An 11,642-nucleotide genomic window follows, 5' to 3' on the forward strand; every position below is an offset into this window, starting at 1 on the left:
TTTATCGCGCATCAAGGATTAAGCTGCTTATCTCAAGCGAACCTTTAAAAGCCAATGAACTGTTTTTATATGTCTCAGATCACTATTTTAAACATCAGCCGATTTTCGACCTGAAAGAAGGGAAAAATTTCTAAGCGGGTAAAACTCACAATCACAAAGTTCATACCTTCATCTTCGATTGTCGCGTTAGTTTGGAGATGAAGATTGCTTATTCTTCTCCCACTTTGTCGATAGTTACACGTGCAACATAGTGTTTGGATTTATACAGCGTGAGGTGGGGGCCGAGATATTTCTGTAAGAATGTGACTTGATACAGTTTTTTAACTGCGGGTTTAGACGAAGCTTAAAAATAACTGGACAGAATGACCAAAATTTTGAGACGATTAAGTTAGAGTTTGAAGATCGAACTACACTAAAATAGAGACGCTTACCTGTAAATATCAATCCAGTTTCGTTCTGGCGATAATAAATATCAAAAGACTAAGTAACCCTATGAGCATCGTAGGGAAGATGTTTAGAATGCTCTTCTTCGTAGCAGTCTTGGATAAACCACAAGGGCTTGACAAATTTGACCGGTCGGCCGCCAATGACAGAAGCGTAACCTTTTCCTCCACAAGTCTGCAAAGTTCTTGCGAACGAGCAGTGGTATGGCCATCTTGTCCACAGCTGAGGCACTTTGCAGCTTGTGGGATGGTCTTTTTCCGTTTACCTGCTTTCTTCTTCTCTTTCACTTGGTCACTCTGTTTTCTCTTTTTACCACTGCTACCAGCTTTAAGGAGGTTACTCACAAGCAATAAAGTGCTGTGTGTAAGATAGATTTAGGTTTATTGCTTACCATCATCAGCATTTACGGCTTTGTAATACTTGCATTTGTAGTAACGCTTGTCAAAATGGCCTGGTTCATAGCAATCTCGACACTTGGTATGTTCTAAAAAGTTAGAACAAATATCAGAATCCTTATATCTTGATCTAACGGTTCTCCTACAATTATCAAGCATTTTACCAAATGGGTTCGTTTTAACCCTGGTTCTTATGCTTTTCTTTGATAGATCTAATCTTCTGTATAATGAAACTTTTATACATAAATAGAGCTGTAAGTTATAACAAAAAAAAAAGCGAAATACGGAAAAGAAGGGATCTTATTTCGTTTAAAAGAACCTCTTCATTATAATTTAACTTTGACAACAAAAACACGACAAAAGAAAGACACGTCTTTATCATTGGGCAAAGTTCCAAAAAAAAACAAAAAAACCATCTGGTTGGTCTTATAACATCGTCATTTGACGAAAAAGTTGTCAAGCTTTTTGTAGCTTGTCCTATTGCAAAGTCACGCCAATAAGAGCTTTCTTAGCGACTTTCTTACTAATGAAGACTCATTTTGAGGGCTAGCTTGTACGCCATCCTTAATGCTACTTGGATGTTACTGGATAATTGATTATCAACGAAATCGTCCAAGAATAATATACCGCTTCATCGTAAAATAATTGAAAGTTGTCTAAATTAAAATTTAATTTTGTCCAATAAAATTTGTGAAAAGTCTGAAATAACAGTTAAAACACTATAATTCAAAGGATGGAACATTTTTTTTTAAAATACAAAATTTGAATCTTTAGAGTGCGACAATGTTTTGAGAATTGGTATATAGCTTTCTTTTCAGTTCTCTCTTCTTTCCGCACTATTGACCTGAAACTATCGTTCGTCAGGATGTTGTCTACTATCAGCACAAGCAAGTATCAAGAAAATTTAGGAAATGAATTTTCAGCTCCAAAGACTAAACATTACTTTCTACTTTAATTTTAGTTTTCTTTTGGATTGGCGTACTTGCTGTAGTGCCGTACCTTATTTTGGTCTTTTACGGTGCTTACTGCTGTCCCGAACAAAATTTGAAAAAGAAATACAATGCTCAATGGTAGAAGAAAAAAAAAAACAGCATTTACACAAGAAAGGTTGTTGAACGCGACACTGATGAACGATGCAATGATATTTAATAATATAGGGCTTTGGTCACTGGCGGTAGTTCAGGTATTGGTGCCGCTATTGTTCGTAAATTGGCAGGCCAAGGTTTAAACGTTGTTATTGCTGCACTTGATGATGCTACCTTCAAACAATTCAAGGAAACCATTGTCAAAGAATTCCCTAATGTTCAGTTCCGTTTTGTCGGTTGTGATCTTTCTGAACCTACTGGTGAAACTTATTTGAATGCTATCAAAGAAGCCACTCACGATATCGACGTGCAAATTTTGTGTAATAATGCTGGTTATATTACAACAGGTGGCTACGCTGATTTACCCATGAAGCGCGAATTAGCCAACTTTCACACGAACGTGACCTCAGGCTTGGTCTTGACACACCATTTTGCTGATTTGATGCTGGAAAAAGGATTGAAAGGCCTCATCACTTTTACTTCTTCAAGTGCTGGTTTCATTCCCAATCCTATGTCTGCTCTCTATTGTAAGTAAACCTAGTAGTAGTGAGACACCTTGTAAGATAGCGGTACTAACGATTTATACATGCATGGTGTATTACAACTTATAAGCTTCAACTAAAGTGTTTTTAACTACATTTGCTGCTTCCCTCGCCGCTGAACTTGCTGAGCCTAAAATCGATGTACTTGTGATCGTAAGTTATATCAAATTTATTTATTATATTTGGAAACAAGTGGTATAGCAAAAGGAAGGGCACTCCGCCTGAAAGTTGTCTCCTTTTCTGACCGAGGAAACTATGTACCTGTCTTTACTCATACACATTTGGCCTATTGTTATCGTTAGCATCCTTCACCCATCAATTCAAACTTTTACAGTAACGCCGGCAAAATGTCTGCTTTGACATCTGCTCAAAAGATTTCCTCTCCACCATCAGTTATCGCCGATACTATTTGCCGTAACGCTGGTAAAGTTGTTGTCTCCGATCAAGGACCTATCACTGTCATTATGAAGATCATGATGACGAAGGTGATGGACTGGAACGTGTTCACTGAAATCATGAAGCTTGGTTTACGTTTCAATGGTGATTATAAGGCCATGAAGGTTCAACGTCCACTCAAAAAGGAGAACTAGAAAAAGATAGAGTTTATTAACTGAGATGAGTATAAAGAACAAAACAAGAACTTTTCAAAGTGAAAGAGTTATATATTATATAATGAAAGCGCCGAAATTTGTCAATAAAGAAGAGCATGTACAATAGATAAATATTAAAAAAAAAAGGAAAGAAAAAACTAAACAAAGGTAAGGGAATATTTGAAATAAGTTATAATGTGTTCCCCAAGGGAGGGGGGGGGGGATACCGACGAGAAGCATAAATAAGACTGAAGGGTTATTGGCAGAACGGATGATTCAATAGCTCCCCCACCGATGGCCTAGCTGCCGCATCTCTGTTCAGGCAATGCTTCATCAATATAATCAGATCTTTAGATAGCGTTACTTTTGCACCTGTTCCGTCTGTTGCCTCGAAAGGAAATGGAATGGGGTGGGCATGGTCAGGAATTTTAAGGACCTTCTGAGGTGGGGTCAAATGATAAAATGGAGGCCGACCATAGACCATATGGTATAGTATGCACCCTAAGGACCAAACATCGCTCGGCTTACCTTGCTTGATAAGGATACGTTGACTGAACGATTCATTGACTTCGATTAATGCTTCTGGTGACATGTAATTAATGGTCCCGACCTTGTCAAAAGAGTTAGAGTAAAAAGAATAAAGGGTCAGAAGAATGTAAGCAGTAAGGGTATTCCTCGCTCTTACGGACAATACCTGATTATCTCTGTGAATGTGCAATGTGTCATCTTCTATTTTTTTGGCTATACCAAAATCAATCAATTTCAGCGTCCCTTTAACCATAACAAAGTTTGCTGGTTTCAAGTCTGTGTGGACAATCTCTTCGTCGTGAATTGTTTTCACTGCTAATAAAATCTACAACAAATGACCCGTTAATCAACGGAAACGGCTAATCTTTGTCGTTTTTTTTCAACTGACCTGATGCCACCAGCTCCGTATGTTACTCATGTTGAATTTCTTTTTATGCTGACGCTTCAGAAGGCTTGCTAAATCAATCTCGCCTAATTCCATGACAAGGTATATCGCATCTGGTGTAGACATAAAATCGAATAAAAGCACTACAGTGTCGACATTTTCAAGCCTTCCTAATTTCCTCATGAGTTGTATCTCATTTTGTATGCTCTGCCTGTCATCGTCTCGCTTTATTTCTATCCACTTCAACGCAAATATTTCATGATATCGGTTCGATAAAGCCTGGAACACCCTACCAGAACTTCCTTTTCCAACTTCTTTCAGAATAACAAATTCGTGACCATTAATCTATAAAACAAGAACCTTTTTTTGTTAGGGGGATTGCTGTTTTTGTCAGATGTATTTTTCTTCATCTCAGTCGCGCCTACACACATACCAGAACTGTGTCTCCTAATTTTGGCTCGCCTAGTCTGATATTATGCATGTCGTTTTTATGATAGTTACTGAAAGAAGGCGGTGATATATTCATATTATGCTGACTGCTACTACTTCTTCTCCTGCGCGAATGCGTTGCTACAGACGTTGATACTCCAGATTGTAATGGTTGGTATGGTGAGTGGGGTATATTGAATTTGAAGTTCTTTTCGTCATGCTTTGCCGCATGTGGTGATGCATTATCTTCTTGTCTGAACAAATAAGGAGACGTGAACTCCTTCTATAGTAAAAGAAAACATTCATCATCAATATGAATATTCTGCTACGACCAAAAATTTCATCATTCCAAACCTTTATTGCACTGTTTGTACTGATATGTAAGTTGGATACATTATGTTCCAAACTATGGGTATCAATGCCTTCTCTCTTCAACGAACCTACAAAATGGCAATTTAGTAAGGCAATAAGAATGCAATAATTCCATACGGTATTTACCGGTGAAGCTGCCTGTCGAACCTATTGTTCGCGAATAGTCAGTTGGCGTTGTAAATCCATTCAAAGGCGTGATTAATCCATAAGAGGAAGATGATGAAGCCATTGTCCCTTTATCCACAGGTGACGATTTTATATCGACTAGACCCGCAGCACGGTCTGTGGGACTTGGGGATTCCATGACTTTCCGTTTCACCCTTCTAGGACTAAAATCATAACATAAAAAAAGGGACAATAGTTAAAACAGCTGTGAGTGAACAGAATATAAATGTGATATTTACTAAGCTTCCTCTAGTACGTCTGGTGAACGTCCAGGATAGTCGGCATTAAACGGTGATTTCGATGTACTAGCATTGAGAACGTTACTATTTGTTTGTTTCGAATTCATAAAAAGTCTCCTTTCAAACTCTTCGCGTTCCTGTAATTGAAACAATAAAGTAAGTTCAGGACGTTGGTTCCATTCCTAAAACATGGTAAGTTGAATAATTTAAAGTTTTACATTAAAACCTGAGTCTTTTGATTCAAGCTCAAACAACATTGGATCTTCGTCATCGGTGTCTGCTTTGTCAAAGAGTGTCTGAATACATTGAAAAGTGGCATTAATATCTGAAAGTCGGTCTGCTTCGCTCATTTAACGGTATCTTGATATGATATGATAAGAATAATAATATGAAAGCTTTTGTGTTTTTTTATCATATAAAGGGAAATTTTGTTTTCTATTTTTTCCAATGAGAAAGGGATGCCATTTTGGAAATATTTACAACAGAGAATCGTCACGACGCAAGCGAAATTGTGCTGAGGTGAAAAATCAAAGGACAAGCTTCAAAAATACACAACCCGCACCAGCAAGAATAAGTTATACGAAGCAATGACAGTCTAAAGATGCATAATTAAACTGATTTTAAATTCACAGATAGGCATATATGAAACGAAATCCATGACACTGTTCAATAAGGCGATAGAACATGTTGTTGGCGGATTTCAAAAAGAATCTACACCTATGTATCTAATATAGAGTACCATTGTTATTTGAACAATATGAACATACTTTAAACTTACAACCATAGCAAAACCATTAAGATATTGATACAAGATTTTTTTCATTATTAAAATACATAATTACAAAAATAGGGGAGCGCCAGGGGTGCGGTTTAAAAGCTACGAAATACAACGATTTTATCAAAGATGATTTCACTAAAACAGACCGACCACCTCGCCGTTTTCATCCAAGTCAACATCAAAGAAACAAGGACGAGTAGGTAGACCAGGCATGGTTTGCATAGCACCGACCAAAGGATAAAGGAAGCCTGCACCAACCGAGGCACGAATATCGCGAATAGGGACAGTGAATCCAGTAGGGACGCCCTTGAGAGCAGGGTCGTGACTGAAACTGTACTGCGTCTTGGCCATGCAGATGGGTAAGCCGGAAAAGCCTTGACGGGTATAGGTTTCAATCTTCTCCTTGGCCAGATCACTGAACTCCACACCGTCAGCACCATAAATTTCGCGACAAATCGTTTCAATCTTCTTCTCAATAGGCAAGTTGAGTTCATAAAGGAATTTGAAATCAGAGGGCTGTTCGCAAGCCTTGATGACAGCTTGGCCCAAGTCGATGGCGCCGAGACCACCACGAGCCCAATGATCACAAGCAACAGCATCAAACGCACCAGCCTTCAATGAAAGCTCACGAACCAACTTCATTTCAGCATCAGTATCACTTGTGAAACGATTGATGGCGACAATGACAGGTACACCAAACTTCTTAGCATTCTCAATATGTTTCGTCAAGTTGCAACAGCCTTTTTCTAATAATTCGAGATTTTCCCCAACGTAGGCTTCTGGCAAAGGCTTGCCAGCAACAATTTCCGGACCATTACCATGTGTCTTGAGTGCTCTTACAGTAGCAACAATAATGACCGCGTTAGGCTGCAAGCCGGAGACACGGCATTTGATATCAAAGAACTTCTCCATACCCATGTCGGCACCAAATCCAGCTTCTGTAATTACATAACCGGGCTCCATATCTACGCCATCAGAACCTGCCAACTTCAAAGCAATCTTATCGGCCAAGACAGATGAGTTACCATGAGCAATGTTTGCAAAAGGGCCAGCATGAACAATAGTAGGAGTACCTTCCAAGGTCTGCATCAGATTGGGCTTGATAGCGTCTTTCATTAAAACAGTCAAGGCGCCGCCAATACCAAAATCATCCGCTGTGATAGGCTCTCCGGACTTGGAGGAGGCAACCACCATATTACCTAATCTTTCTCTCATATCCTTCAGATCAGTGGCGAGAGCCAAGACAGCCATAACCTCACTGGCCACAGTAATATCAAAGCCTGTCACTCTTTCCATACCCTTTTCAGTGGGGGCTTGTCCAATAGTAATTTTTCTCAGGAAACGATCATTGACATCGACACCACGTTGCCAAGTAATGGTGGCAGGGTCCACATCCAAGCGAACAAAACGAGCTATTTCCTCCGCTGTTAACTCACTAGGGTCTGTCTTTTGAATTCCGAGCTTGGCTAAACGTTTCAACATCACGGGCGCGAATTCTCGCTTGCCACCCTTCTTCACGGGGCATAGACGATTGAAGAGAGCCTTGTTGGATTGTGTATTTTCATGGAATATACGGGCATCAATAGCAGCGGCCATCAAATTGTTGGCAGCGGTCACAGCGTGAATATCACCTGTCATGTGCAGATTGAATTCATCCATTGGGATAACCTGAGAATAACCGCCGCCAGCAGCACCACCTTTAATGCCGAAGGTGGGCCCTTGTGAGGGTTGGCGAACACAGGCAAAGGCAGACTTGTTGAGATGAGCACCAAGTGCTTGAACGAGACCTATGGTGGTGGTTGATTTGCCTTCACCTAAAGGAGTGGGTGTGATACTATAGTTGTATTCAAAAATAATAGCTGCTTTTAATGTCTTTGCCTTTCGAACTTTTTGCTTTGCTGCTGCTTTCAAGTTACCCTGTGACAACGATGTAGCGACCGTCCTGACGATGTTCAAGTCTCTTGAGCACATCCAAGCTGATCTTAGCTTTTGCTGTGCCATAAAGCTCGTACTATTGTAAAAAGTCATGTTACTTTTTACTGCGAAAATTTCTATATGAATGGACTCGACTTTGTAAGTTATCTTACTTCGCTAGCATTCAAACCAATTTCTTTACAAAGATCATCGATATGCTTGGGCTTTTGAGCTTTAGCGATCTCAATGTCTGAAGGTACAGGTTCTTTCAATTCCAAAGGAAGGGGAGCAATGTCACGCTTACGACTCAAAGATAAGAAACGTTCAGCACTGATGAGAGTATTGTTCATAAGCATAGCAACGGTCATAGGACCTACTCCGCCAGGTACAGGTGTAATGAAAGAAGCAACTTCTTTGGCCTTGGCGAACTCGACGTCTCCCACCCAACGGATACCGGATTTCTTAGTTTTGTCTGCAGATCATATTATAAATACAATGGCATCAATAGAATATTCCTTCCCCGTCCCCGTTTTTGCTTTGCTTTGACAGGTTGCTTGAACGACAACCGTATCGATTTACTCTACCTTCAACGGCATTTGTACCAACATCGATGATGACAGCTCCAGGCTTAATCCAATCTCCCTTAACAAGTTCCGTCTTGCCTGCAGCAGCTACAACAATATCAGCTTGTCTCACCTACCATTATACAACGGAATAAAGAGGTTTTGGTCAATGTTGTGTGTGGGTTAGTAAAGCAATACTTTTCCATTGCTCTTACGATCTCTTCCACTTTGGGAGTTCTAGAGTGACAAAGGGTAACAGTAGCATTTTCAGAAGTCAACAATGTAGCAACAGGGGAGCCCACAATATCACTACGTCCAATGACAGCAGCTTGTTTACCGGCAAGTTCAACACCAGTTGATTTCAACAAATGAATGATGCCCTTTGGCGTGCAAGGTAAGAATAATGGTTCCCCTTGTCGCTTGGCCATGTTGCCAATATTAACGGCATGAAAGCTGAAGGCAATAGATTATCTTGTCAGTCACTGCTCGTCTACCTCACTGATTTGGCAAAACAAAAACTTACCCATCGACATCTTTTTGATAATCAATAGCTTCGATAACATCGGCTTCATTAATATGACTTGGAAGAGGCATTTGAACCAAAATACCGTGAATGCGATAATCGTTGTTCAATTGCTTGACCTTCCTTAAGAGATCTGTTTGAGAAATATTTTCTGGTAATTTTTCCATGGTGATAGATATGCCAGTCTGAACGTATAAAGTGGGAGGAGTTACTACTTCAACTGTACCCTGTCTGCATGTTCACACAATAGCTCTTTCTTTACCTCTTTGGCGGCCTTATCTTTCATTTTGACATAGATTGAAGAGTCTTCACGATTGCCTACTTGTATCATGGCTAAGTGAGGGCTGAAGTGAGGGTATTTTTCTTTGATAGAGAGGATCTTTTCTTTGACTTCATTTCGAATCGTTCTAATGAAAGGAGACAGGGTTAATGATTAAAGTCCTCGAAATGTCAGGTTGGCTATGTGAGCTTTACTGGGCAATAGCCTTTCCATCAATAAGAGATGCAGTCATTTTTGTACGACGGGGTATTGAATACAGAGAAGAGCGACGAAAAGAAGAAGCAAAAGAGGAAAACGCTACACGCGAAGTTATGGGGAAAAGCATTTAAGTGTGCTTCCGTCTCTGCTGTCTTAATATTAATCCCTGAATTTGATTTTTTGTACGTTGAGAAAAAATATTGAGATATTTTAGCTCATCTTTCTGATCTTATTTTGACCCGAATCTCCAATTTTGATAAAGAATTTAAATACAGTTTGAGAAGACAAAAAAGGATTAAACAGGGATTCTAAACCCAGTCAACCTTGCATTGCATAAAAAGGAAAATTTAAACGGCCTATGAGAAAGAAAACAGGCACCAGGCACTAGACACAATAAAGTTTTCAATCGTACAAATTTTAAGATTATCATTATGAGCGTTTTTTTTTGTTTTTTTGGATACTATGGCAACCATCTCTTTAAAAAAAGTTAATTAGTCACCGATTTCGTATTGGCATGAGCCAGTGGCTAATTATGGATTTATTGTGCGTAACAAGTAAAGTTTGAGAACACATGTGTATAAGTATTTCTCTCTTGATTGTTTCGATGTCGTAACACCGGGCTTGCTACAGCAGTATTATCTTGACCTGTGTAAATAACAGTAGCATCTGCTCTAATTCATTAAATATATTGTTAACATTGTGATGCTGGTTTTGGATTGTCTAGTGGTAGTTGTTGTGGTAATAGACGGTATACAGTAGCTGTAAGGATATATTGTGGGGTATCCTTGAAAGGGTTGTTATATTCCGGTAAGGCTTCATTATGGTGTAGCTGAGCTAGATCTTGATTCTACAGCTTTTTCAGTAGCACTGGTTTTCATTCTTTCAGTTGGCTTCTCGTTAAATTGTCATATATATTCTGCTGATGGTCTCTTTTAAGATCAGTGCTGCTCTAACAGCATATCTTTCCTGGCTTTCATTTTCAGTTTTTTTTTCAAAAAAAAAACAAACATACCATGTCAATCATATAATAACCGCTATGAGGTAAAAATAACAACAAACAACATTCGATGTGTGTTCAGCGACATGAAAACTAGTGCCTCGAAAAGTAAGTAATTATGGAATACACAAAAGAAACAAAGAGGCAAAAGTTTGGATCGGGTACTGAGGAAATGCACGACATTTCCCATATACTTTGCCTCTTCTTTGAATTTTTTGCCTGCTGTATGACCGATCATTCACTAAATCGAGCAATGCATCATATGAAAATTTTGGTTTACGCCTTCTCCTTATTTTCAAGAACGGTGACGATCCTTTCAGCCTTCCAGCAAATTTTTGTCGTATATGTGTCGTATATGTGTCGTAGCTTTGTCGTATCAATAATGTCAAATCAGTAGAATTCAGTCTGGGTGTTTACTGTTATCTCAACATATTGAGCTATGTGTCAGGCATAATATAGTTACTGAGCAACAGAATTTGATTTTCAGAGTTGAGGGATTTCACCCCCTTTTTTTTTCACTCATTTGGGAAGGTTTGAAGTGGTCTTGTGCTTTTGAACCGTTACAGCCAATCATTTCTAAATGACCAACGAGAAAGTAAACAAACAATAAGCTATATAAGAGGGAAAACACGGCAGCCATGTTTCTTCCTCTGTCTTTCCTATAAACCTACATTCTGCTAATAAAATGACTCACCGCTACAAAAACGACGTGAAGTTCAGCTTGTACCCTCATGAGATGATCAATATGATCCCGGAGAAAAGAAGCGCAGACTTGTGCAAACAAGTGCGTTTGAACAAGTATGTTGAAAGAAACTCGTCTCCTTGTATCATCAGCTCTATCTATTAACACCTCATTTTTCACGTTTAGCTTTTACTTGGACTACAAGTATCAGTTTGAACAATTCGGCGAAATCGTCGTCGAAATCGATGAAAGGGCCCGAGATGCCCTTGTTACAAGAAGAAACCGACGCTTGCAACAGCAAGTCGTTCCTCCACCTCCACCTCCTCCTACTCCTCCTACTCCTTCTCCGCCTTCTCCGCCTTCTCCTCCTACTCCTCCTGCCGCCACATCGCCCGCTCCTCTCGATGACTCCACTAACGCCGTCAGCAGAGGACAGAAGCGTCCTCGTGAGTCTGACGACGTTAGTGGACGAGAGAGCACCAAGAGATTAAAAACTGGTCCTCCTCCCAGTCCGTCTTCTGTTGTTACTTCCA

General features: G+C 39.6%; 6 protein-coding genes across 6 annotated transcripts; 2 read left to right on the forward strand and 4 right to left on the reverse strand.

Annotated features, from left to right (window-relative positions):
- Positions 1 to 788: 788 nt before the first annotated feature.
- On the reverse strand, positions 789 to 1,002 carry BDF20DRAFT_883615 (uncharacterized protein). The gene has a single exon (XM_053081806.1). The coding sequence runs from the start codon at positions 996 to 998 to the stop codon at positions 825 to 827; it is 174 nt and encodes a 57-aa protein (XP_052934350.1). The 5' UTR covers positions 999 to 1,002; the 3' UTR covers positions 789 to 824.
- A 654-nt stretch (positions 1,003 to 1,656) lies between these two features.
- On the forward strand, positions 1,657 to 3,145 carry BDF20DRAFT_666989 (uncharacterized protein). Its single transcript, XM_053075990.1, has 5 exons — positions 1,657 to 1,726; positions 1,801 to 1,909; positions 1,997 to 2,451; positions 2,537 to 2,619; positions 2,769 to 3,145. The coding sequence occupies exons 1-5, from the start codon at positions 1,705 to 1,707 to the stop codon at positions 3,054 to 3,056; spliced, it is 957 nt and encodes a 318-aa protein (XP_052934351.1). The 5' UTR covers positions 1,657 to 1,704; the 3' UTR covers positions 3,057 to 3,145.
- Positions 3,146 to 3,312: 167 nt separating this feature from the next.
- On the reverse strand, positions 3,313 to 4,450 carry BDF20DRAFT_907154 (kinase-like domain-containing protein; the record flags this gene model as incomplete). The annotated part of the gene is made up of 4 exons (XM_053083348.1): positions 3,313 to 3,666; positions 3,751 to 3,909; positions 3,973 to 4,314; positions 4,403 to 4,450. The coding sequence occupies 4 exons, from the start codon at positions 4,448 to 4,450 to the stop codon at positions 3,313 to 3,315; spliced, it is 903 nt and encodes a 300-aa protein (XP_052934352.1).
- Positions 4,181 to 5,805, reverse strand: BDF20DRAFT_666950 (uncharacterized protein). Its single transcript, XM_053075989.1, has 5 exons — positions 5,393 to 5,805; positions 5,175 to 5,311; positions 4,897 to 5,099; positions 4,403 to 4,838; positions 4,181 to 4,314 (listed from the first exon to the last, which is right to left on the reverse strand). Exons 1-4 carry the CDS (start codon positions 5,522 to 5,524, stop codon positions 4,540 to 4,542), a joined length of 771 nt encoding a protein of 256 aa, XP_052934353.1. The 5' UTR covers positions 5,525 to 5,805; the 3' UTR covers positions 4,181 to 4,314; positions 4,403 to 4,539.
- Positions 5,806 to 6,087: 282 nt separating this feature from the next.
- Positions 6,088 to 9,464, reverse strand: BDF20DRAFT_823451 (formate--tetrahydrofolate ligase-domain-containing protein; the record flags this gene model as incomplete). The annotated part of the gene is made up of 8 exons (XM_053077792.1): positions 6,088 to 7,786; positions 7,869 to 7,963; positions 8,040 to 8,338; positions 8,451 to 8,562; positions 8,645 to 8,882; positions 8,953 to 9,137; positions 9,215 to 9,359; positions 9,427 to 9,464. The coding sequence occupies 8 exons, from the start codon at positions 9,462 to 9,464 to the stop codon at positions 6,088 to 6,090; spliced, it is 2,811 nt and encodes a 936-aa protein (XP_052934354.1).
- Positions 9,465 to 10,571: 1,107 nt separating this feature from the next.
- BDF20DRAFT_883643 (uncharacterized protein) lies at positions 10,572 to 10,837 on the forward strand. The gene has a single exon (XM_053081807.1). It carries the CDS (start codon positions 10,600 to 10,602, stop codon positions 10,822 to 10,824), a length of 225 nt encoding a protein of 74 aa, XP_052934355.1. The 5' UTR covers positions 10,572 to 10,599; the 3' UTR covers positions 10,825 to 10,837.
- Positions 10,838 to 11,642: the final 805 nt, after the last annotated feature.

Source organism: Mycotypha africana, assembly GCF_025528875.1.
Source record: "Mycotypha africana strain NRRL 2978 chromosome Unknown BDF20scaffold_8, whole genome shotgun sequence".
NCBI lineage: Eukaryota > Fungi > Mucoromycota > Mucoromycetes > Mucorales > Mycotyphaceae > Mycotypha > Mycotypha africana.

What these genes read in the sequence shown, in the direction of transcription:
- BDF20DRAFT_666950 (XM_053075989.1), bottom strand. Translation starts at nt 5,524, where the DNA reads ATGAGCGAAGCAGACCGACTTTCAGATATTAATGCCACTTTTCAATGT. An exon ending in GACGTACTAGAGGAAGCTTA is followed by an intron (nt 5,100 to 5,174) that starts GTAAATATCACA and finishes TTATGATTTTAG; the next exon opens with TCCTAGAAGGGTGAAACGGA. An exon ending in TTCGACAGGCAGCTTCACCG is followed by an intron (nt 4,839 to 4,896) that starts GTAAATACCGTA and finishes GCCATTTTGTAG; the next exon opens with GTTCGTTGAAGAGAGAAGGC.
- BDF20DRAFT_883643 (XM_053081807.1), top strand. Translation starts at nt 10,600, where the DNA reads ATGCACGACATTTCCCATATACTTTGCCTCTTCTTTGAATTTTTTGCC.
- BDF20DRAFT_666989 (XM_053075990.1), top strand. Translation starts at nt 1,705, where the DNA reads ATGTTGTCTACTATCAGCACAA. An exon ending in GTTGTCTACTATCAGCACAA is followed by an intron (nt 1,727 to 1,800) that starts GCAAGTATCAAG and finishes CTTTAATTTTAG; the next exon opens with TTTTCTTTTGGATTGGCGTA. An exon ending in AAATCGATGTACTTGTGATC is followed by an intron (nt 2,620 to 2,768) that starts GTAAGTTATATC and finishes TGTTATCGTTAG; the next exon opens with CATCCTTCACCCATCAATTC.
- BDF20DRAFT_883615 (XM_053081806.1), bottom strand. Translation starts at nt 998, where the DNA reads ATGCTTGATAATTGTAGGAGAACCGTTAGATCAAGATATAAGGATTCT.